Below are 26,008 nucleotides of genomic sequence, written 5' to 3'. Positions count from 1 at the left end.
ATTTAAGTACTCAATAGGAATTATCTTCTTCCCCTTTTATTCCTGTAACTACAGTAACTACAATACCATTTAACAAAATGTTTTGCATAAACTGAACTCTCAACATGCATCTCTGATTATTTAGTGAGTAAAAATAGAAAAATAGAAATCCTCCTTATTCTATGCCTTTCCCAATATTCATTAATTCATTGATATTGAATATATTTTCCTATGTGCCAGACTCTGTGCTTGGGATACAAACATGAACAAAATAAATTTTCTGCAATCAGGATGCTTACAGTCAATGGAATATATAATAGAGAAATAAAACTGAAATACAAATACAGTTGACCCTGGAAAAATGCAGGAGTTAGGGGCCCTGATCCCCTGTGCAATAAAAAATCCATATGTAACTTTTGACTCCCCCCAAATTTAACTTCTCATAGCCTACTATTAACTGGTAACCTTACTAATAACATATATAGTCAATTAACACATATTTTGTATGTTATGTGTATTATATACTATATTATTACATATAATAAAGTGAGCCAGAGAAAAGAAAATGTTATTAATAAAATCATAAGGAATGGAAAATATATTTACTGTTCATTAAGTGGAAGTAGATCATCATAAAAATATTCATCCTCATTGTCTTCATGTTGAGTATGCTGAGGAGGAGGAGGAGGAGGAGGAAGAAGAGGAAGGGTTGGTCTTGTATTTCAGGAGTGGCAGAGGAAGGTGAAGTACAGGAGGAGGAAAAGGAGACAAAAGAGGCAGTCACACTCAGTCTAACTTTATGGAAATACATTATAATTTCTATCTGACTTTTTTGCTTTTTCTTTTCTCTAAAAATGTTTGTATATGGTACCAATCCTTTCTCCACTGTGGCCATATCATAGAAGGGTCCATGTCCTAAAAGATGTAAAAATTAGTTTTGAATAATTGAAATGCCAGATTCTCTTAATGTCAATTTGCTTTCTGACACTGCTTCTACATCTTCATCTGGCCCTGATTTGGAAGCACTCATATCCATCAAGTCATCTTTTGTTAATTTTCTGGTGTGGTGTCTATTAGGTCTTGAATTTCTCTGAGATCCATATACTGAAGCCCTTCACCTCCTACCTTTATTGCCATATCCACAATCTCTTTTATGATTTTCTTGACTGGCTCTGTTGTAAACCCTGTGAAGTTATGCACAACATCTAGACACAGTTTTCTTTAGCAGGAATTTATTGTTTCAGTCTTGATGGCTTTCATCACTTTTTCCATAACAATGATGGCATCTTCAGTGGTGTAATCCTTTCAGACTTTCATGATGTTCTCTCTTTTGGGGTTCTCTTACATAGCATTGACAATCCTTTCCATAGAGTACCATGTGTAATGAGCCTTAAAGGTCCTTATAACTCCCTGGTTTAGAGGCTAAATTAGACATATTGTGTTTGGGGGCAAGGAGACCACTTTGACACCCTTGGTTGAACTCATGGGGTTCTGGGTGGCCAATGGCATTGTCCAATATCAAAATAACTTCAAAAGGCAGTCCCTTACTAATAAAGTACTTCCTGACAAAGCACCAATGGAACTGATCTAGAAAACTTGTTCTTGTTGTCCAACCTTTCTTGTTACACAAGCAAAAACTTCCAGCTGATGTTTATCTTTTCCTTTCACGGTTCAAGGTTTAGCAGCTTTACAGATAAATACAGAGGGTTTTTTTGTTTGTTTTTGCATTTTTTAAAATTTCAAAGTATTACAAGGGTGAAATGTTTTTGGTTACATGGATCACTTTTATAATGTTTGTATCATGGTTATAAGCATACCTGTCACCCAGATCATGTTCATTGTACCCATTAAAGGTTTTCACCCCTCCTGTCTTCCTTCCATCCCCTGTTTGATTTCCATTGGGTTTTACTTCCCTCTATTCACGTGTGTGCCTATCAATTAGTTCCAATTTAATAGTGGGTACTTGTGTTTGTTTTTCCATTCTTTCGATACTTCTCTTAGGATAATGGCCTCCAGTTCCATCCAGATGGTTGCAAAAGACATTAAGTCACCCTTCATGGCTGAGTAGTATTCCATGGTATACATATACCACATTTTATTAATCCACTCATGAATTGATGGGCATTTGGGTTGATTCCACATCTTTGCAATTGTAAATTGTGCTGTAATAAACATTCAAGTATAGGTGTTTTTTTGATGAAATTACTTCTTTTCCTTTAATATCCAGTAGTGGGGATGCTGAATGAAATCGAAAGTCAATATTTAGTTCTTTGAGGTATTTCCATACTGTTTTCCAGAGAGGTTGTACTAATTTGCATTCCCACCAACAGTGTGTAAGCATTCTTTCTCTCTGCATCCACACCAACAGCAATTGTTTTTGGACTTTTTTTATTTCATGATTTTATGGGGGTGCAAATGTTGTTAAGGTTACATAAATTGCCCTAGCCTCCCCTCCTGCCTCGAGTCAGAGCTTTAAGCATTTCCATCCTCCAGTTAGTGCGCATTGCAGTCATTATGTAAGTATATCCCCATGCCCTACTCCTTCCTCCCGCCTGCCCGCCACTCGATACATTTTTTTTTTTGACAATTTGGTTATATTCTATATCTTTGCCTCTCCCTAGGAAGGGTTAGAGGTATGCCCTTCCCCTCTGCAATGCTCATCACATCCCTAAGATGTGGGTCTACCCCCCCACCCCCAAATCCCTAGTGAACACTACCACCATTTGAACACCATAGTTTTAATCAGTCAGTACCAATTTGATGACGAGTACATGTGGAGCCCATTTTCCTGATCTTGTGTTACCTCACTTTGGATAATGGGCTTAAGCTTAATCTAGGATAGTATAAGTGGTGCTAGCTTACTGTCATTTCTAAGAATTGAGTAATATTCCATTGTAAACATATACCAAATTTTAATTATCTATTCAAGAATTGACGGGCACTTGGGTTGTTTCCATATCCTTGCAATGGTGAATTGTGCTGCCATAAACATTTGGGTGCAGATGTCTTTTAATAGAATGTCTTATGTGCTTTGGGGTAAATGCCTAATAATGCTATTGTTGGGTCGAATGGTATTTCTATTTTTAGCTGTTTGAGGTATCTCCAAATTCTTTTCCACAAAGGTTGCACTAATTTGCAGTCCCACGAGCAGTGTAAGAGTGTTCCTATCTCTCCAAATCCTCATCAACATTTGTTGTTTTGGGATTTCTTGATACAGGCCATTCTCACTAAGGTTAGGTGGTAGCTCATTGTGGTTTTGATTTGCTTTCTCTAATGATTAGAGATGTTGAGCATTTTTTTATGTTTGCAGACCATTATTCTGTCTTCTTTGGAGAATTTTCTGTTCATTTCCATTGTCCATTTCTTGATGGGGTTGTTTGATTTTTTCTTGTTAATTCTTTTGAGTTCTAGATAGATTCTTGTTATCAGACCTTTATCAGAAATGTAGAGAGCAAATATTTTCTCCCATTCTGTGGGTTGTCTATTTGGTCTAATGATAGTTTCCTTGGCTGTGTAGAAGCTTTTTAATTTGATCAGATCCCATTTGTTTATTTTTGTTGCTGTGGTGATTGCTTTGGGGGTCTTCTTCAAGAATTCTTTGCTTAGGCCAATGCCTGATAGGGTTTTCTCAACGTCTTCTGCTAGGATTATTAAGGTTTCATGTCTTAGGATTAAATCTGTTATCCATCTTGAGTGGATTTTTGTGAGACGTAAGAGGTAGGGATCCTGATTCATTCTTCTGCATGTAGCTATCCAGTTTTCCGAGCACGATTTATTGAAGAGAGATTCTTTTCCTCATTGTATATTTTTATCTGCTTTATCAAAGATTAGGTTACTGTATGCAGATGGTTTCATCTCTGGAATCTCAGTTCTATTCCAAATATTTATACTTCTGTTCTTGTGCCAGTACTGGGCTGATTTAACTATTATTGCTTTAAGTACAGCTTTAAGTCAGGAAGACAGATGCCTCCCAGTTTGTTCTTTTTACCTAAGATTGCTTTGGCTATACGAGTTTTTATCTGGTTCCATACAAAGTGAAGAATTATTTTTTCTAGATCTGTAAACAATGATGGTGGTACTTTGATGGGGATTGCATTAATTCTGTGGATCACTTTAGGTAATATTAACCTCCCCAAATGGAAAAGTCCCAGACCAGATGCCTACACTTCAGAGTTCTACCAAACATACAAAGATGAACTCATTCCTATACTACAGAAATTATTCCACACCATTGAGAAGGATGGTATCCTTCCTAACTCATTCTATGAAGCCAATATCACCTTGATACCAAAGCCAGGAAAGTATGCAACAAAAAAAGAAAATTACAGACCAATATCTCTCATGAATATAGATGCAAAAATCCTCAACAAAGGATTTTAGCAAATAAAATTCAGCAGCACATCAAAAAAAATAATTCACCATGACCAGGTGGCCTTTATTCCAGGGATGCAAGGCTGGTTCAACATACACAAGTCTATAAATGCAATTCACCTCCTAAATAAAAACAAGAACAAAGACCATATGATTCTCTGAATAGATGCAGAAAAAGCATTTGACAAAGTCCAACACACCTTTATGATAAAAACTCTTAACAAAATAGGCCTAGGCAGCTCATACCTTAAATTTATCAAATCCATTTATGACAGACCCACTGCCAATATCATACTGAATGGGGAAAAATTGAAACCATTCCCTTTTTGAACCAGAACTAGACAAGGACGCCCACTATCTCCTCTTCTATTCAACATAGTTCTCGAAGTCCTAGCTATAGCAGTCAGGCAAGAGAGGGATATTAAGGGCATCCAAGTGGGGACAGATGAGATCAAACTCTCACTCTTTACTGATGATATGATATTATACCTAGAAAACCCCATGGATTCATCCAAGAGACTCCTAGATTTGATAAATGAATTCAGTAAAGTTTCAGGTTACAAAATCAATATACACGAATCAGAAGCATTCATATATGCCAAGAACCATCAAGCCAAAACTCAAAACAAAAATGCAATACCTTTTACTATAGTCTCAAAGAAAATTAAATATCTAGGAGTATATTTAATGAAAGATACAAAAGACTTATACAGGAGAACTATGAAACGCTAAAAAAAGAAATTGTAGAAGATGTAAACAGATGGAAAAATCTACCTTGCTCATAGATTGATAGAATCAATATTGTTAAAATGTTTTTGGACTTTTAAATAAAAACCATTCTGACCAGGGTAAGGCAATATCTCATTGTGGTTTTTATGTACATTTCCCTGATGATAATGACATTGAGCATTTGTTCATGTTTATTGGCCATTTGTCTACCTTCTTTGGAGAAGCTTCTGTTCATGTCTTTTGCCTACTTTTTAATAGGGTTGTTTGAATTTTTTCTTGCTCAATTGCTTGAGTTCTTTGTAGATTCTGGTTATTAGTCCTTTATTGGATGTATAGCTTGTGAATGTTTTCTCCCCTACTGTAGGTTGTTTGTTCTGTTAATTATTTCCTTGGCTGTGCAGAAGCTTTTTAATTTATTTATTTCTATTGTTGTTGTGATTGTCAAGGGGTCTTCTTCATAAATTCTTCACCTGGGCCAATATCTAGAAGAGTTTTTCCAACATTTTCCTCTAGAATTCTTATGGTTTCATGCTTTACATTTAAGTCCTTTATCCATCTTGAATTAAATTTTATGAGTGTTGAGAGATATGGATCCTGTTTCATTCTTCTGCATGCGCCTATCTGATTTTTCCCAGCACCATTTATTGAATAGAGATTCTTTCCCCCAATGTATATTGTCGTCTGCTTTGTCAAAGATCAGTTGGGTGTATGTGGATGGTTTTGTAACAGAGTTTTCTGTTCTGTTCCATTAGTCTTTGTCTCTATTTTTGTGCCAATAATATGCTGTCTTGGTTACTGTAGCCTCATAGTATATTAATAGTTTGAATATGGTAAAATGATATTTCCTGATTTGTTCCTTTTGCTTAAGATTGCTTTGGCTATTCTGGTTCCATACAAAGCATAGGATTATTTTTTCCAAATCTGTAAAATATGACATTAGTATATTGATGGGGATTGCATTGAATCTGTAAATCATTTTGGATAGTATGGACATTTTTAAAATGTTGATTATACCAATTCATGATTATAATATGTATTTCCACTTGTTTGTATCATTCGCAATTTCTTTTCTCAGTGTTTTGTAATTCTCCTTGTAGATATCTTTCATCTCCTTGGCTAAGTATATTTATAAGTATTTCATTTTCTTTACAATAATTATGAATGGTATTGAGTCTTTGATTTGACTCTCAGCTTGACTGTTATTGGAGTACAGGAATGCTACTGATTTGTGTATGTTGATTTTGTAATCTGAGACTTTGCTGAATTCATTTATCAATTCCAGAAGTCTCTTGGTGGAATCTTTGGGATTTTCTAGTTATAAGATCATATCATCAGCAAAAAGTGATAGTTTGACCTCCTCTTTCCTGATTTGGATACCCTCAATTTCTTTTTCTTGCCTGATTGCTCTGGCTAGGACTTCCAGCACTGTGTCGAATAGAAGTGGTGACAATGGGCATCCTTGTCTCATTCCAGTTCTTAGTGGGAATGCTTTCAACTTTTCCCCATTCAGTATGATGTTGACAATGGGTATGTCAAACATAGCTCTTATAATTTTAAGATATGTTCCTTCTATGCCAAGTTTCTTTGAGTGGCACATTCAAGCCATTCATGTTAAGAGATGGAATTGATATGTGTGATGCTATTCTGTTCATCAGAACGGGTAGTACCTTGTTGCTTTGTTTTTCTTCTTGTGCTATTTCTTTATAGAAGTTGGGAGCTTTGGCTATTTTGGTGATTTTAGACTGGTGGTATCTATTGTACTGATTTGTGTATAATGCAGTTCTGAGTATTCTTGCAGGGCGGTCTAGTCATGACAAATTTCATCAATGTGTGCTTGTCCAGAAAAGACAATTTCATCAAATGCAAAACTTAGTTTTGCGGGCTACAAAATTCTAGGCTGGCAGTTGTTCTGTTTAACAATATTGAAGATGGAGGCCCACTTCCTTCTGACTTGTAAGGTTTGCACTGAGAATTCTGCTTTTAGTCTGTTGGGTTTTCCCTGTATGTCAGTTGTTGTTTACATCTAGCTAGAATTTTCTCTTTCATTTGGACTTTGGCCAGGTTGATTACTATATGTCTTGGAGATATCCTATCCTATTTGCTATGAATCTTCCCAGTGTTTTATGACCAAGTTGTATATGGATATTTGTATCTCTGGTAATACTAGGGAAGTTTGTCTCAATAATTCCCTTAAATAGATTTTTCATGTTTTTTTAGCACTTTCTTCTGCCTCAGGGAAACCTATAATTCATATGTTTGTTCACTTCACATAGTCCTATCTCTCTCTAAGTGATGATTCTACCTTTGTTGTTCTCTTCTCTGTCTCTTTAAATGATTGGGTTAGCTCAAGAGTCTTGTCTTCAAGCTCTCCAATTCTTTTTTCTCCTTGCTCTAATCTGTTGTTGAAACTTTCTGCTGTGCTTTGAAGATTCCTAAATGAGTCATTTCTTTAAATTCCTAATTTTGTATAGTTCTTTAGTGACTTTTTGATTAGTTTCCTGAACATTTTTTTGGCTTCATTTTGTTGGTTTTAAATGTTCTCTTCAATTCCATTCATCTCATTTGCCATGCATAGTCTGAATTCCATTTATGTCATTTTGATAATTTCCTTGTAGTTGGAGTTCACTGCTGTAGTTCCATTGTGATTCCTTGATAATGTTAATCTGTTTTGATTTTTCACATTGCGAGGGTTCTTTTACTAGTTTCTTCTCATCTGAAAACTCTTTTCACAAGTTAGGACTATAGGTTTTCAGGACTCCTGTTCCTTTCTGGAACTCTCCTGCTTGATTAGAGTAAGGGGAGGTCCCTAGATGGCAATTTTATTCCCTATATTCTGGAATGTTGATATGGCAGAAGAGGGGTATGTGTGCTAGAAGCCTGTAATGCAGCTGTTCTGATTTGTTATGTTCACCTATGATTGCCTTTGCTCAAGCCTGTGTTGAATGCTGTTTGTGATAGATGTTGGGTTGTTCACCAAATAGTTGTAAGATGTTCGAGTTGGGTGCTGGGTGAGACCCTCTTCACTGAGGCTAGAATTGCCCAGGGTCTCCCCACAGAGATAATAGCAGCAGTTGGGTGAGGTTGTTATGGCTTCCCAGGCTGTGGGAGTTTGCTCAAACTAGGTCACAGTATACTGGTGGCTTAAGGCTGGGGGTGCCCTGGTGGGGCATTGGACTTAGGAGCTGTGTGGTGGTGTGGAGGTTCTGGGGTGGGGTGTTGGGGTCCAGGTACAGTGCTGGAGTTTTCAGGATGGTGTCTTGGGCCTAGAAGAAGTTCTGGAGCCACAGAGGTGGAGTGGGCTCCGGCATCAGAGCCTCAGAGCCAGGACTGGGGAGAAGCCAGAAGCAGAGCTTCTGAGCAGGGCCTCTGAGCCAGAATTAGGGCTGTGCAGATGATGGGCTGATGTGACCTGGAGGGTGGTGTCAGGGCAGAGCAGGAAGGAAGCAGCTGGGGCTCAGAGGGTGGAGGTGGAGTCAGGGCAAGAAAGTGGCAGGCTGTTCTGCAGGCTCAGAGACCGCTCAGATGCCAAGTCAGGCAGGTAGAGGTTGTTTCCGGTGGCCCAGGGACCGCAGCGGAGTTCCCCCCACCCCACGCAGGACATGCTGAAGCAGTTGCCCAAACCCTCTCAGTCAGAACCTGCTGCACCCTGGTCACTTCCTGTGCTCAGATCCCATTGCACTCTAGGGAGAAGTGCTTGTCTTTAAGTCACAAGGTATGGCTCAGGGAAAAACTCCTTCCCCAGGCTGGTGTGGACCTGGTGTTGCCTTGCATCCAAGAGCTCAGGATGGCTTTAGCCGCTGCCTGATCCCCACCATGCCTGTTGGCTGGTGCAGAGTCTCTGCTCAGACTCCAGGTAGGTCCCTGGTCTGACCTGGTAGAGGTCTGTGGCAGTGGAGGGAGCTAGGGCTCTATCTTAGTCTTCCCCACATGTTCTCTGATCCTATTATATGGATTGCCCTGTCACCCTTTTTTTCTACACTGAGTGTCTCATGTTGCTTCTCTGTGATTTCACAATGTTACTTCAGAGAAGAGCGATCTGAATGTAGGCAGCTGCCTACACTTTTTACTTCTTTCCTTGGAAGCGACATGCTTTGCGGGCTGAAAAATGGCTAGTCTGCCATTTTTCCAGTTGCCAAGACAGTCTTCATCATGAATCTGACTACATTTAAACAAAACATTAGAGTTAGCCTATTTCTTCCTGCTTTACATTGATTCTGATGCTTGCTTCTCTTTCTTACTAATAAATGTCACTTGTGGCATTTTTTTCCAGAATAAGGCAATTTTGTCTGCATTAAAAACCTGTTCATGCAGATATCCTTTCTCCTCAATTTTATTAAGGGCATATGAACTTCTCAATGTCTAGCTGAGCTAGATTCTTAAATTGATAAGTCACAGTGCAATGTGGCAAGAACTATAACAAGATATGGTAACTAATGGGGAGAGGACATTTGAGTAAGATCTTGAAAAGATCAGACTTCACTTTGGTCTCTGTGATCAAGTTTCCCTTTTATTTATTTATTTTTTTTTTTTAATTTTTTTTTTTATTTTGGCATATTATGGGGGTACAGATTTTAAGGTTTCAATAAATGCCCATTTCCCCCCCTCCCCCCAAAAGTCTGAGTCTCCATCATGACCATCCCCCAGATGGTGCACATCTCACCCACTATGTATGTATATACCCGCCCCCCTCCCCCCTCCCACCTGCCCAATACCCTATTACTGTAGCACCTATGTGTCCACTTAGGTGCTACTCAGTTAATACCAGTTTGCTGGAGAATATATCTGGTGCTTGTTTTTCCATTCTTGGGATACTTCACTTAGTAGTATGGGTTCCAGCTCTAACCAGGAAAATATAAGGTGTGCTATATCACCATTGTTTCTTAGAGCTGAATAGTACTCCATGGTGTACATATACCACATTTTATTAATCCATTCTTTGATTGATGGGCACTTGGGCTGTTTCCACAGCCTTGCAATTATGAATTGTGCTGCTATAAACATTCGAGTGCAGGTGTCTTTTTTGTAGAGTGTCACTGGATCATTTGGGTAGATGCCCAGCAATGGGATTGCTGGATCAAATGGTAGATTCACTTGTATCGCTTTAAGGTATCTCCATATTGCTTTCCACAGAGGTTGAACTAGTTTGCAGTCCCACCAGCAGTGTAGGAGTGTTCCTCTCTCTCCGCAACCACGCCAGCATTTATTGTTTGGAGATTTTTTGATAAAGGCCATTCTCACTGGGGTTAAGTGATATCTCATTGTGGTTTTGATTTACATTTCCCTGATGATTAGAGATGTTGAGCATTTCTTCATATGTTTGTTGGCCATTCTTCTGTCTTCTTTAGAAAAATTTCTGTTCAAGTCTTTTGCCCACTTTTTAATGGGGTTATTTGATTTTTTCTTCCTAATTTTCGTGAGTTCTAAGTATATTCTAGTTATCAGTCCCTTATCGGATGCATAGGATGCAAAAATTTTCTCCCATTCTGTAGGTTGTCTGTTTACTTTCATGACTATTTCTTTGGCTGTGCAGAAGCTTTGTAGTTTGATCATGTCCCATTTATTTATTTTTGTTGCTGCTGTGATTGCCTTTGGGGACTTCTTCATAAACTCTTTGCCCAGGCCGATGTCTAGGAGAGTGTTTCCAACTTTTTCCTCTAGAGTTCTAATAGTTTCATATCTTAGGTTTAAGTCTGTTATCCAGCGTGAGTTGGTTTTTGTGAGAGGTGAAAGGTGTGGGTCCTGTTTTAGCCTTCTACAGGTGGCTATCCAGTTTTCCCAGCACCATTTATTGAAGAGGGATTCTTTTCCCCAGCGTATGTTTTTGTCTGCTTTGTCAAAGATGAGACGGCTATATGAGGATGGTTTTATATCAGGATTCTCACATCTGTTCCACTGGTCAATATTCCTGTTTTTGTGCCAATACCATATTGTTTTAATTACTACAGCTTTGTAGTATAGTTTAATATCTGGCATATTAATGCCTCCCATTTTGTTTTTGTTGCCTAGAATTGCTCTTGATATTCGGGGTCTTCTTTGGTTCCATACGAAGCGTAAAATTATTTTTTCTATATCTGTGAAGAATGCTGATGGGATTTTAATAGGTATTGCATTGAATCTGTAGATCAGTTTGGGTAGTATAGACATTTTGACGATATTGAGTCTGCCGATCCACGAGCATGGTATGGATTTCCATCTGTTTACATCCTCTGCTATTTCCTTCCTCAGTGTTTCATAGTTCTCCCTGTAGAGGTCTTTTACCTCTTTGGTTAAATATATTCCTAGGTACTTTAATTTCTTTGTTGCTATTGTGAAGGGAATTGAGTCTTTGATTTGGTTCTCAATTAGATTGTTGTTGGCGTATATGAATGCCTCTGATTTCTGTGTATTAATTTTGTATCCTGAGACTTTACTAAATTCATTGATCAGTTCCAGGAGTTTCTTGGTTGAATCCTTGGGGTTTTCTAGATACAATATCATATCATCAGCAAACAGTGAAAGTTTGATCTCTTCTGCCCCTATTTGGATACCTTTGATTCCATTTTCCTGTCTGATTGCTGTAGCCAAGACTTCCAGCACTATGTTGAATAGAAGTGGAGATAGTGGGCAGCCTTGTCTGGTTCCAGTTCTAAGTGGGAATGATTTCAGTCTTTCCCCATTCAGTATGATGTTGGCTACGGGTCTGTCATATATGGCTTGTATCATTTTTAGGTATGTCCCTTCTATGCCTATTTTCTTAAGTGTTCGTATCATGAAAGGGTGTTGAATTTTGTCAAAAGCTTTTTCTGCATCTATTGAAAGAATCATGTGGTCTTTGTTTTTGCTTCTGTTTATGTGGTGAATTGCATTTATAGATTTACGTATGTTGAACCATCCCTGCATCCCTGGGATGAAGCCCACTTGGTCGTGGTGGATTATTTTTTTGATAAGTGTCTGGATTCGGTTAGCTAAGATTTTGTTGAAAATTTTTGCATCTATATTCATTAGGGATATTGGTCTGTAGTTTTCTTTTTTTGTTGCATCCTTTCCTGGTTTTGGTATCAGAGTAATATTCGCTTCATAAAAGGTGTCGGGGAGGTTTCCGTTCTTCTCGATGTTGTGGAATAGTTTCTGCAAGATAGGTACTAGTTCTTCTTTGTAAGTATGGTAAAATTCAGGTGTGAAGCCATCTGGACCGGGACTTTTCTTTTTAGGGAGATTTTTAATTGCTGTTTCTATTTCAGCTGTTGAGATTGGTCTGTTCAGGGAATCTATTTCTTCCTGGTTGAGCCTAGGGAGGCTGTGTGTTTCTAGAAATTTGTCCATTTCCTCCACATTTTCCAGTTTGTGTGCATAAAGATTTTTGTAGTATTCATAAATTGTATCTTGTATCTCTTTGGGATCAGTTGTGATATCTCCTTTTTCATTCCTGATGGAGCTTATTAGAGATTTCTCTTTTCTGCTTTTCGTTAGCTTAGCCAATGGCGTGTCAATTTTGTTTATTTTTTCAAAGAACCAACTTTTTGTTTTATTAATCTCCTGAATAGCTTTCCTGTTTTCAATTTCGTTTAGTTCTGATTTGATCTTGTTGATTTCACTTCTTCTGCTGGGTTTGGGGTTGGTCTGTTCTTCTTTTTCCAGCTCTTTGAGTCGTTTCATTAGATTGTCTATTTGTGATCTTCTTGCCTTTTGGTTATAGGCATTTATGGAGATAAACTTTCCTCTCAGAACTGCTTTAGCTGTGTCCCAGAGGAGTTGATAACTTGTCTCTCCATTGTCGTTTTCTTCATAGAACTTTTTTATTTCTGTCTTGATTTCTTCATTTACGAAGTAATCATTTAGTAGGAGGTTGTTTAATTTCCACGTTTTTATGTAGAAATGTGAGTTTCTGTTAGGGTTGATTTCTAGTTTTATTCCACTGTGATCTGAGAAAGTACATGGTATGATTTCTATTTTTTTAAATTTCTTGAGATTTTCTTTGTGTCCTAGGATATGGTCAATCTTAGAGAATGTCCCGTGAGCTGATGAGAAGAACGTATATTCAGTGGATTTTGGGTAGAATGTTCTGTAGATGTCTGTCAGACCCAATTGTTCTAGAGTTTTGTTTAAGTCCATTATTTCTTTATTAATTTTCTGTTTGGAGGATCTGTCTCGTGCCGTCAGTGGGGTGTTGAAATCTCCGGCGATTATGGAGTTGCTATTAATCCATTTGCTTAGCTCCAGTAAGGTTTGCTTTATGAATCTGGGTGCACCTAAGTTGGGTGCATATATATTTAAAATTGTTATCTCCTCTTGTTGGACTGTGCCCTTCACCATTATATACTGACCCTCTTTGTCTTTTACTACTTTTGTTGGTTTAAAAACTAAATCATCTGAAATTAGAACTGCCACACCAGCCTTCTTTTGGCTTCTATTTGCTTGGAATATTGATCTCCACCCTTTTATTTTTAGTCTATGTGCATCCTTGCAGGTTAAATGTGTTTCCTGAAGACAGCATATACTTGGCCTGTATTTTCTTATCCATTCAGCCAGCCTATGTCTCTTGAGTGGAGAGTTTAAGCCATTCACATTTATTGAGAGAACTGATAGGTAAGGTAGATTACTGATCATTCTGTTGGGTTGGATGTTGTTGCTATGATTTCTGTCTTGAGCCATTGTAATATCTGGCCTTTAATATCTTTGGGTTTTGGTTGTTTTTATATCCGTGGATTATTATTATGATGTTCCGTGGGTAACGCTGTTTTAAGTACTTCTTGTAGGGCTGGTCTTGTCTTGGTGAATTCTCTGAGCCTTTGCTTGTCTGAGAATGTTTTTATTTCTCCTTCATATATGAAGCTTAGTTTTGCAGGGAATAATATTCTAGGCTGGGCATTGTTTTGTTTCAAAAGAGTGAGAATGGGGCCCCAGTCTCTCCTTGCTTGTAAAGTCTCATTAGAGGAGTCTGATGTTATTCGAATTGGCTTTCCCTTGTATGTCACTTGCTTCTTTTGTCTTACAGCTCTTAGAAGGGCCTCTTTAGTTGATACTTTGGTCAGTCTGATGACTGCATGACGTGACGTCTTCCTGTTTGCATTGAATCTCCCAGGGGTCCTCTGGGCTTCTTGAACTTGTATATCGAGATTTTGAGCAAGGCCTGGGAAATTTTCCTCTATTATATCTTCAAAAAGCTTGTCCAGCCCTTGAGTGTTGTCTTCCTCCCCTTCGGCTAAACCTATGACCCTCACGTTAGGTTTTTTCACATAATCCCACAGCTCTTGTAGGCTTTGGTCTTTTCTCTTGTTTCTCTGCTGTATTTCTGTGACTGATTTATTTAATTGGAAGGTGTTATCTTCAAGCTCTGAGATTCTTTCTTCTGCTTGATCTACCCTGTTCTTGAGACTTTCCACAGTATTTTGTAGTTCTCTGAGTTGATTCTTCATCTCCAGGACTTCGGTTAAAGTTTTCTTCACTGTGTCAATCTCTTTGTTGAACCTTTGTTCCATTTCTTGGAGGTTTTTTGTGTTTTCTTGGTGTTGGTTATTGAGTTGTTGTTGCAGCTGGGTGAGTGTTCTTATGATCCACATACGAAATTCCTTTTCTGTCATATTGGTTGCCTGATTTTGGTCGGTGTCCGTTTCTAGGGGGCTGGTGCTCCTCCTTGGGGGTGTGTTTTCCGTTTGGTTCTTCATATTTCCTGAGTTCTTTCGCTGACTTCTTCCCATGTCGATCAGTTGTTGTTTCTTTCCTTAGGTTATTGTTTGGGTATTCACACACCTTGTTTAGTTTCTGAGGCGTTAGGTGGTGCCTGTGGGTGAAATTGGACCACTCCCTGTATATTGAGTCAGTGGATGCCGTGGAAAGGCTGTGCAAGATGCCGCCCCTGTCAGTAGGTGGCGTTTGCTTGGAGGAACAGGCTATGGTGTTGATTTTGAGTCCTGTTATCAGCTCTCGTTCTGGGCAGAGCTGGGTTGGGTAAGCCTGCCCTCAGGCCGTTAGCAGGGGTCAAAGTTCTGTTCTCAGCTTACAGGGAAAGCTGTCAGGGCAGGGCTGGAATGGTCCCGCTCAGCCAGAAAGTCTGGAGGTGGGGGTGGGGCTGTCTGAGACCCGCAGTCTGCAGCAGGCCTCGCTTCTTTCCACCCTTCCCAACTCTGCAGCTACTCCTGGGCCTCTGCCAGCAGGCCAGACCACAAGCCACCAGGCCTCCCTGGACTGTGGTGCCGGCGGGGAGGTTCCCTGCACAGGAACGCCACCTGGGTTGGGCGCACGGCCTCCTCCTGGGAGGAGGGTTGCCCTCTAGGACACCGATCCGCCCCTGGAGGCACACAGCCCTCAGTAGGCTGTTCGCGTATAATCCTTCTGTGCCCGGGGCAATGCTAGCCCTCGGTGCAGGGGATCTGGTCTGCAGGTCCGACCTCTGGGTCCCAGAGTTCAAACTGTATTCCCACCAGGGAGAGAATTTCCGGTCCTAATTCACCCACAGGGAGCCCAAGCTGGATCTATGTCTCTCAGCCTCTGAGTCGGCACCGTTTTCCTGGGAACACGGTGCCAGCAGCACCTGGGAGGGCGGGCGGGGTCCCAAACGGGAAGGTCCCGTTCCCTGGAGGTGCCTCCGGCTGGTGGCTGTATTGTCTCTCTGGGCAGCCGCGGGTAGGGTCGGCGGAGGGGAGGAGGAGGCAATATGGCGCCTGCCGCGCGGCTCGGGTCCGTGCACACGGAGGTGCCCGGAGGAAGTTGGGAACCTGGTGCCACGTCTGCTACAGGCTCACCGTTGGCAGGCGGCGGCAGTCTCTGGGCTGATGTCCGCAGGTCTCTCCACCCGCTGGGGAGCCCGCCAGCAGTCCCGAATGCAGGGGAGGGGAAACAGCAATTCCACCTACCCTTGCCGCTGGTCTCCGGGCTGCTCCGGTGGTCTCAGCCTCCAGTTCTCCTCCGCAGCCTCCTCCCGTGGAGTCTCCCGGGGTCTCAGGTACCCCTCCTTCCGGCCCTTGTCCGCTGTATGCTCGTCTTCTTGCTTCTTTCCTCTAGTTTCTGCTAGAATTGGTCTTTTCTGTAGAGACCCTCTGTCTGGCGGTGTTATTCGTCCGCCATCTTGCTCCGCCCCCAAGTTTCCCTTTTAGAGTTGTTCATTTACACTCATCTGTTGCCCCTTGGTAGGCAGAAGTCACATCTCCTGTTATGTTGACATTTTTTAGTCTAAACCTCTTTTTAAAATTATCAAACCATCCTTTCCTGGCATTAAATTCTCTAGTTTTAGATCCTTCACATTTCTTTTGCTTTATGTTGTCATATAATTATTGTGCTTTTTCTCAAATCATAGTAGTCTATGGGTATGTCTTTATTCTAGTTACCCTGCACCCACATAAAAGCTGCATTTTCAATATGAGTTAAAAAGGCATTTCACAAAAAGTTCAAGCTTTTCATGCCTGCTGGTGTGGCTGCAGTGATGGCTTCACAAATTTCCTTTTTTTTCCCCCTTACAATGATCCTTTCATTGGATTCATTTATCTTGAAATGGTGAGCAAACACAGACCTTGATTGACCTTGGTGGAGAGTGTGTATCAAGAGATTCAACTTTTTCTTTTACTGTCATGATTTTACTCTGCTTTTTTTTCAAATTCATAGATCTCCAAAAAATTTTCTGATATACTTATTGAAAAAATATGTATAAGTGGACCCATGCAGTTCAAAGATGTTGTGTTGTTCAAAGATCAACTGTATATATTCTTTGCAAAATCATGTGGATTTTGACTGGCAGGGAAACTGGAGCTGGGGAGCCCACCTAGGAAACTACTAATGTAATCTGAGTGGGAATGTGGTATGGTCCTTTATAGTGCTATCATATTATTAATATTTTCCTCTGGGGATGTTCTAAACTGTTCAATATTACTACCCTTGATATCAAGATAGATGATTACCATATTTCTCCTACTGCTTAGATATAGTAATAAATACCAACCTCAGGTTTATTTTGTCCTTTTTCCTTTTAAGTTTCCAAGTCATATATCAGTTAATTCTTAACCGTATCCTTATACTGAAAGCATATGAGGATTTATGGTAATAAGCAAAGTAAACAATGTTACATCACCTCTTTTATTGTTGCTGTTTATAACATATGGGGTAATACAAAATCTTTTAAGATATTTCTATCAGACCTTATCTTGTAATCCTGTGTTTTAGTTGCAGTGATAGTTTGATGTTTCCTAAAGAGGATGTTCTAACAATGTTTTGGTATATGAGGTGAAAGTTGAAAATGAGACTATATCCTAGGAAAACAGATTATTCATAAGAAAATCTTAAAATATCAAATATGAACTGAGAAATTTATAATACTTATATATGTTTTTTCTTCTAGGTCTCGATATTTATATTGATCATCCTGATATCAACTCAGTATAGAAATCTCAGCTTAATTTTATGCATGATTTTGGTACCTTCCTACACTTCAATTGGGTTTTTCATGTCTTTGGCTGAGGCAAGTAATGTTACCTACTGTGTCACTGGTTGTGACCAAGTAGCCCACTAATAAAATCCATACCCAGTGTTGGAACAGGTGAATTTTATAAAATTTAGAAGTTATTCAATGTTAGTAAGTTCTTAAAATAATATTTGAAAGCTGAATAAAGTTGAATGTTGTCAAATTAGCTAAGACTAGTATTTCAACCAGTTGGAGGAGAGTCAATCCATGTGGAAATGCAGCAGGAAGCCTAATTTTGGTTTATAAATTTCAGAGGGGGTTATGAGAAAGGACTAGAATTTTTCCATTATTATAAGACACACTATCTTGGGGGTGAATAAGTCTTTCCAGAAGATAGACGTTTTTCATTTGAATTTTGATGAATGTCCAAAATTCTTATTGTACTTAAGTCTATCTTTTATAAAATATAGGACCACTTGAAAGATGTGACTTATTGTACTTATCGACTACATACAACTTAATGTCAATAAATTGTTTTTGGAGTGTGTGATAAGGGAAAGAAAGCTTGATGCTATTAAGCACTTCTGGGAGAATCTAAGCACCACTGAGAATTTTGGGGAACTGTTGGCAAATCTTGCCTACTTCACAGTTCTATCATTTGTCAAACCTACAACAAAGAAACTCGGAAGTCTCTATTACATAGAATTGAAAAATAAAAAGTGTTGGAGATTAAAAGAAAGGATGTCACGTCATTAACAGATTTATTAGAGAATAAGTCTTCTTATCCTAATTCATGGGATATTCTCTGGTGCCCATGGAATATCAAGTATAATATAGGCATATTTAATGTGTAATTTTTTATGTTTGTAAAACAGACAGACTTGCATTTAACTCTTGTTTTTCCTTAACAGCTTTACTTTGAAATTCTGGACAAAGGAATAAGTGAAGTCAAGAAAACGATTTTCTTCACAGTCTTAATAGTAAGAAAAATTTTCTACCTAAATATATATATTGCATAAGATTCATAACCCTGTGAAATATTTGATTTTATTCAAAGTATTCCAAATTTAAATGTCCTAAAAATACCCACCCTTCCTATATTCTACATTCCAATATCATGTCAGTAAAAACTAAAGATATTTTTAAGAAATATATAGTCATAGATAATATAACATACACTAGAAATTTTAAAGGCTTGATTGCTATTATTATGCTAGATACTGTTAATATGATATGTATCCAAAAACACTTTGAGGCAGTTTATAAGAAATGCTCCATATGGTGTGTGGCTGAAAATCAATTAAATATGATTTAAAAATCAACTAATTTGAATAATGAAATAGGGAGAAAATTAAATGGAATTTTATACTGGAGAAAGATACTGAAACAAAATGTAGATGTTATTTCTGTTCATTATAGTAACTAAGGCAGAAGGAGGAAACATGCTAGATTATTCAATGCCTAATCTTCCTATTTGTACATACATACAGAGATGGTCCATATACAGTCATTTTTTAAAAAAAAAAAACACCTTAGAATATTATGGGGTGGGGCTACAAACATTTTGGCTACATAAATTGATTTTGTATCATTTGAGTCAAAGTTATAAGTGTACTTATCCCCCAGATAGTGTGCATTATACCCATTAAGTGTGAATTTATGCATCCCCTCCTCCCCCCTCCCACCAGCTTGATTTACAATGAATGTTATTTCCATATGTGCACATAAGTATTGACAGATTAATTCCAACTTAATGGTGAGTACACATTGGGTTTGTTTTTCCATTCTTGTGATACTTCACTTAGAAGAATGGTCTCCAGTTCCATCCAGGTTAATACAACAGGTATTAGTTCACCATTTTTTTTTATAGTTGAGTAGTGTTCTATGGTATACATATATTACATTTTATTAATCCACTCGTATATTAATGGGTACTTTGGTTGGTTCCACTACTTTGCAGTTGTTAATTTTGCTGCCATAAACATTCAAGTGCAGATGTCTTTTTTATAGGATGTCTTTTTTTCGTTGGGTAAATATCCAATAGTAGGATTGCTGGATCAAATGGTGGTTGACCATTGAATACTAAAGACTTACGGTTGTTTAGTTGGGGCATGGTAGTCATTAAAGTATGTAACTCTGGCCGACACAACAAACAAACCCTGGAACCTCCAAGACTTATTAGGGATTTATTTTCCCTCACATCAATTCCAGTGTGGGCCCTCCTCCATTTTGTGGCTATGCCTTCTGAAACTCCTAAATCTCCAGGGTTGCTTCTGCCAGAAAAGAAAAGTTAGAACATTGCATGGGAGATATGAAGGTACTTCAAAAAGTTCATGGAAAAATTAAATTAAAAGATAAGAATAAAAGTATAAACTTTATTTCTCAACATAAGCTCCATCAAGGTCAGGACTTTCGTAAGTGATAACACCAGCTGGAGAATTTAACCGTGTCAATCAATGCAGCCTTTTTGACGTGATTAACTGAAGGAAACTGGTTGCTATGTATACATTTTTCAAGATTAGGAAACAAAGCATTTCAGAATGAGTGAAAACATGAGTGTATGGTGAATGCCTAATGATTTCCCACTGAAACTCACACAAAATTGTCCTTATTTGATGAGAGGAATGAGAGGAACATTATCGTGTTGGAAAAAGCTTTCCCAGGCATTTTTCTGCTTAAGTTTTCCTAACTTTGTCAAAACACTCTCAGAATAAGCAGATGTTATTCTTCTTTGGTCATCAAGAAAATTAACAAGCAAAATGCCTTGAACATCCCCTAAAACTGTTGCCATGACCTTTGCATATGACCAGTTTGTGTTTCGACTGGACCACTTCCATCACTTGGTAGCCATTGTTTTAACTGTGCTTCATCTTCAGGATCATACTGGTAAAGCCATGTTTTATCTCTTGTCACAATTCTTTGAAAAAAATGTTTCAGAATCTTGATCCTACTTGTATAAAATTTCCATTGAATGCTCTGCTCTTGTCTGCAGCTGAGCAGGGCACCACAGCTTTGTTATCCATCAAGTGAAAAGTTTAATAAACTTTAATTTTTTCATCAGAATTATATAAGCTGAGTCAATTGGGATGTCTACAGTGTTGACCATTGTTGGCCATTGTCAATCCTCTTCAGTTAGGACACAAACAAGATAAATTATTTTCTCATGAATTGATATGGATGATCTGCTGCTGTGACCCTCATCTCTTATTAAAATGTGTTATCTATTGGTAAACTGCTGATTTGGGGGTAGGGGGCATTGTCCCTATAAACTTTTCATAAAGCATCAATAATTTCACTAATCTTATACCCAAGCTATACCATAAATTTGATGTGTGTTCTTGCTTCAAATTTTACAGAATTCATGTTCTATTCAACCATGTTATAACAAGTTAGCAAAGTTATTTTGGTGCAAAAAATTTTTTAAATCCATGCATAGTTTTTTCTTTTCTAAAATTCTTAAATATTTTTATTTCAAAATATTATGAGGGTACAAATGTTTTTGTTACATGGCTTGAGTAAGGGCTATAAATGTGCTTGCCCATTACCTGAATAGTGTTCATTGTACCCATTAGATGGGTTTTTGCACCTCCTCATCACCTCCTCCCCCCACTTGATTTCCAATGACTTTTACCTCCCTCTATGTATTGTGTGCCCATTGGTTAGTTCCAATTTATTAGAGAGTACATGTGGTGTTTGTTTTTCCATTCTTGAGATACTTCGCTTAGAATAATGGTCTCCAATTCCTTCCAAATTGCTGCAAACGGCTTTCATTCTTCCCTTTTAATGGCTGAATAGTATGCCATGGTATACATGTACCAGATTTTGTTAATCCACTCATGAATTGATAGGCACTTGGGTTGATTCAAGATCTTTGCAATTGTGAGTTGTGGTGCAATAAACATACAAGTGTGATATCTGTTTGATAACATGACTACTTATCTTTTGGATAGATACCCAGTAGTGGTATTGCTGGATTGACTGGTAGGTCTGCTTTTAGTTCTTTGAGAAATCTCTACACTGTTTTCCATAGGCGTTGTACTAATTTGCAGCCTCACCAACAGTGTATAAGCATTTCTTTCTTCCTGCATTCATGCCAGCATCTATTGTTTTTGGACTTTTTAATAAAAGCCATTCTAACAGGAGTAAGGTGATATCTCATGGTTTTAATTTGCATTTCCCTGATGATTAGTGATGTTGAGCATATTTTCATATGATTGTTGGTCATTTGTCTATCTTCATTTAAAAAAAACTTCTGTTTATATCTTTTGCCCACTTCTTAATGGGGTTGTTTGTTTTTTTCTTGATTTATTTGAGTTCTTTGTAGATTCTAGATATTAGGCCTTTATTGGATATATAGCTTGTGAATATTTTCCCCCATTCTGTAGGTTGTCTATTTGCTCTGTTGGTTATTTCCTTAGCTGTGCAGAAGCTTTTTGATTTAAGCAAGTTCCATTCATTTTTTGCTGTTGTTGCTGTAATTGCCACTGGGGTCTTAGTCATAAATTTTTTGCCTAGACTGATATCTAGAAGAGTTTTCCCTACATTTTCTTGTAGAATTCTTATGATTTCATGTCTTATATTTAAGACTTTTATCCATCTTGAATTAATTTTTGTGAGTGGTGAGAGATAGGGTTCCTGTTTCATTCTTCTGCATGTGGCTATCCAATTATCCTGGGACTATTTATTGAATAGGGCTTCTTTTCCCCAGTGTTTATTAGTGTCTGCTTTGTTAAAGGTCAGTAAACAGTACATAAGTGGTTTTATATGTGAGTTCTCTATTCAGTTCCATTTGTCTACATCTCTATTTTTGTACCCTTACCATACTGTTTTATCCTTAAACTTTTTGAAGTCCCTTCATCATGGTTCAGTACTTGTTTTTAGTCAATATACAAAAAACCTTGCATTTATTTTTCAAGTTTTTCAAGTTCTTTTCAGCTTTTTTAAGTTGCAATCAAAAACACATAACATTAAATTTACCATCTTTACATGCCATGGTGATGCTAATTCTAATTATTTTTCTTTGTCTTTAGCCATACCTTCAGAGCATCATTTTCCTTTTTGTTCTAAGACATCTGGAAATGAAGTATGGAAATGAAATAATGAGGGAAGATCCAGTTTTCAGGTTGGGAGAATATTAATTGACATCCAAATGTAATTTAAATATTACATATTTTTTACAGTATATTTAATATCAATTTGTTAAGGTGGATTTACTATCCAGCTCTTGGCTAGGCATGCTGGACAGTGCTATTATGAAAAAAAGATAAACAGAATTAGATAGGGTGCAGGGTTATTTAGTTTCTAAGTCATGGGTCCTAGGCAAGTGATTTTAGGCAAGTTGAGTTTTTGTCCTGTGCATCTCTATAAGTAGTGGTTAAGCAACAAAGTTTGTTTTCCTACTGCTTACAGCTATTATCAGTCCCTGAGTAGAAGGTGCAATAACAAACTGGTGTTCAATATTAGTACATGGAATATTTTGAAAAGGCAAGAAAAGCCAATTAGTATGGTCTTTTGTGAGATAAAGTGATGGTGACCTGGATTAGGATGGACTAAAAGACTGATAAGTCTATATTTGAGAGAATTCAAAATAATAAAGTGATAGAGCCAGTTGACAGATAGGATAAGAGGTTTCAAAGAGAAGAAAGAGTTGAAGAGGATTTCAAGGGACTTTGCTACTGGAGGTATTATAACTGTCAAGGGGAATCTTGTAGGTAATAAATTAATTATAATCCAATAATAGGGTTTTACATTTTCTTGATAGTTGTTGTATAGCTAGAATTGCATTTTTGTTATTTTATTTTCTCTGTAGAATCTCTCCAAGAAGTAGGGAAACTCATCCAAATCCAGAAGAGCCAGGAGAAGAAGATGAAGATGTTCAAGCTGAAAGAGTCAAAACAGCAAATGCACTCACTGCTCCAAACTTGAATGAGGTGAAAGCCCATGACTACACCCTTAATGGAATACTGAGATAGTTAGCTTGTCCTGCACTGTTGATGAAATGTTGGTTTTTATTTTGCAAACTTGCTTTTGTTTTTGTAATATATTTATTTGTAGGCCATATTCAAACCATTCTCTTCTGAAGTATCTACCTTGTCCTCATTCTTTTAATTTTCTCTTCTTCCTTTTCTGTGTGTCTTAATCTACTAGCTCTTCATTTATCAGTATAATTCAAGAAGTTCTCTGAATTTTTATCAACTTTAACAAAATCTCACATCTTTTTCAAGAGTTACTATTTCATTTGCATTATATTGGAATAGTAATAATAACTGTGAATAGCATATGAAAAAGAACAAATGAATTTATAATGTATGATAATCAATAAGGCATAAACTAGGAATGAAATTAGTGGAAAGGGGAAGGATAGAAGCTCAGCATAATGCAAAGGGAATTATTAGATTAGGAATTAGTTTTGTAAGTAGTTGACAAAGTAGCTTTTATTTATGAACATACACTTGGGCATTTTATTTGACAGAAGGGGCTGAATGTCTTCAGCCTGGCACAAAATTTGGTTAGGTTCACAAACTAGGAAATGGAAGATAAAACATTAATTCATAGACTATCTGAAATTTAACAGAAAAATCATGCTTTATCATATTTTCCAGAAACCAGTCATAATGGCAAGCTGTTTACACAAGGAATATAAGGAGAAAAAGAAAAGTTGCTTTTCAATAAGAAAGAAGAAAATAGCCATTAGAAATCTTTCCTTCTGTGTTAAAAAAGGTTTGGATAAATGCTTTCTTTATTAGAATGTTTCTTACTTTCTAGGCTTGGGGCTATGAAGGGGATACATTCCTATTCTTTAAGACTGTTCATATATCTTAGTTAACATGTAATTATAAAAATTCTTCACATGTTGGCAGAGAGAACTTTTCTACCTCAAAAATTATGTGCCAGTTCAAGTGGCAAGAAACCTGATCTTGGATTGGGAAGATCAAAATTCTTTCTATTAATGTTGTAATATAGGAAATTATCAATGTGCCAAATGAGTATTTGTTAAAAAATGGTATTTTGTTTCAAAATGTTATAGGACAATTTGCAATTTTAGGTCAGTCAGTCTTGAAAGCACAAATATTGATGGTGACTCTTTCTTCCAGGTGAAGTTTTAGGATTACTAGGACACAACGGAGCTGGTAAAAGTACTTCTATTAAAATGATAACTGGGTGCACAAAGCCAACTGCAGGAGTGGTATGTGACATGTGAAGGAAATTTCATTTTAAATATGGATGTTATCCTCCTATTTTATTCATATCAGTAAATCAATTTTTTTTTCAGAAAATAAATAAATAGATGAAAGAATTTCTCTTGCATGCTTAAAAAATATTGCAGCTTAATGACCTCTTTTATCTTCTTTAGTAAAAGAGGTATCAGAGAAAAAGCCAAAGGTGGATCTGACATTCCTTTTCCTACGTAGGTGGTATTACAAGACAGCAGAGCATCAGTGAGGCGACAGGAAGACCACAGTCCCAAGTTCTTGGGGTACTGCCCTCAGGAAAACTCGTTGTGGCCCAACCTTACAATGAAAGAGCACCTGGAGTTATATGCAGCTGTGAATGGACTGGGCAAAGAGGATGCTGCTCTTAGTATTTCACGGTACAGAGACATTGTCTCATTTACAATTTTTAGCTGGAGGAAGGACATGTAATTTCTTCATTACATATGGAAAGGAGATCATAAACAAGTCTTTAAATTTTTATGCAAATAAAACGATTGAAAAATCTGGATACAAACAAAATCATGATTCATTATTTATTTATGAAAATGTTAATGATACTTAAATGCTGTATTTTCAGATTAATAGTGCTTAGAGTTTTCTATACTGTTGTTTTAGATAGTTACATTTGCCATATATCTCATGTAAAATCACACCATTTTTTTGTCAGATTGGTGGAAGCTCTTCAGCTCCAGGAGCAACTTAAGATTCCTGTGAAGACCTTATCAGAGGGAGTGAAGAGAAAGGTATAGCAGGGTTTAGGATTACTTTGCATACTGCCGTAGACGGGTGCTGACAGGCTGTTACTTTTTTCCAGCTATGCTTCGCGCTGAGCATCCTGGGGAACCCATCAGTGGTGGTTCTGGATGAGCCATCAACCGGGATGGACCCCAAAGGGCAGCAGCAAATATGGTGAGGAGGATGAATATTAAGTGTCAAAGACAATGGTATACATCTTGAGTTGGTTTTTTGTTTGTTTATTTTTTACATTTTGCTCCATTAACTTTGATACTCATATCCCTGTTTAAATCAATGAAACCCAGTATAGCATTGAAAAGTCATTGAGGAAGAAAGAAATAGACATTTTAAGATTCAATAGACTCTTGAATATATTTGATGGGGTTTTCTTTCTCTTAACTCATCTTCCCCATGTTTGTTTATTCTTCTTCCATTTTATTTTTCAGTTACTGGTAGTCCTATAATATGGTATTTCTCTATTTTTACTTCAACTTTTTTTTTCAAACATTAGTAGACTCGCTATTTTCCAATACTCTATTTTTCTTTATATGAAGCTAATTAATATGATGCTATGATTATGTAATACAACACAATTTTTATTTCTCTCTAT

General features: G+C 37.6%; 1 protein-coding gene across 7 annotated transcripts in view; it reads left to right on the top strand.

Annotated features, from left to right (window-relative positions):
• Window positions 1–26,008, top strand: part of ABCA10 (ATP binding cassette subfamily A member 10) — an 80,232-nt gene that overhangs the window by 49,390 nt on the left and 4,834 nt on the right. For 6 of the 7 annotated variants that reach the window (XM_075994700.1, XM_012747402.3, XM_075994703.1 and 3 more), the window contains 9 exons: window positions 17,387–17,506; window positions 18,361–18,429; window positions 22,480–22,571; window positions 23,259–23,379; window positions 24,052–24,169; window positions 24,544–24,635; window positions 24,862–25,040; window positions 25,331–25,406; window positions 25,478–25,572. In XM_075994700.1, coding sequence (XP_075850815.1) covers window positions 17,387–17,506; window positions 18,361–18,429; window positions 22,480–22,571; window positions 23,259–23,379; window positions 24,052–24,169; window positions 24,544–24,635; window positions 24,862–25,040; window positions 25,331–25,406; window positions 25,478–25,572 — 962 coding nt within the window. The remainder of the gene's footprint in view (window positions 1–17,386; window positions 17,507–18,360; window positions 18,430–22,479; window positions 22,572–23,258; window positions 23,380–24,051; window positions 24,170–24,543; window positions 24,636–24,861; window positions 25,041–25,330; window positions 25,407–25,477; window positions 25,573–26,008) is intronic. The other variant, XR_012913104.1, reaches the window with a different exon arrangement.

Source organism: Microcebus murinus, chromosome 18 (assembly GCF_040939455.1).
Source record: "Microcebus murinus isolate Inina chromosome 18, M.murinus_Inina_mat1.0, whole genome shotgun sequence".
In the NCBI taxonomy this organism is placed as follows: Eukaryota; Metazoa; Chordata; class Mammalia; order Primates; family Cheirogaleidae; genus Microcebus; species Microcebus murinus.
Note: the sequence above shows the minus strand (reverse complement) of the source record. Positions and strands in the feature narration are given on the sequence as shown.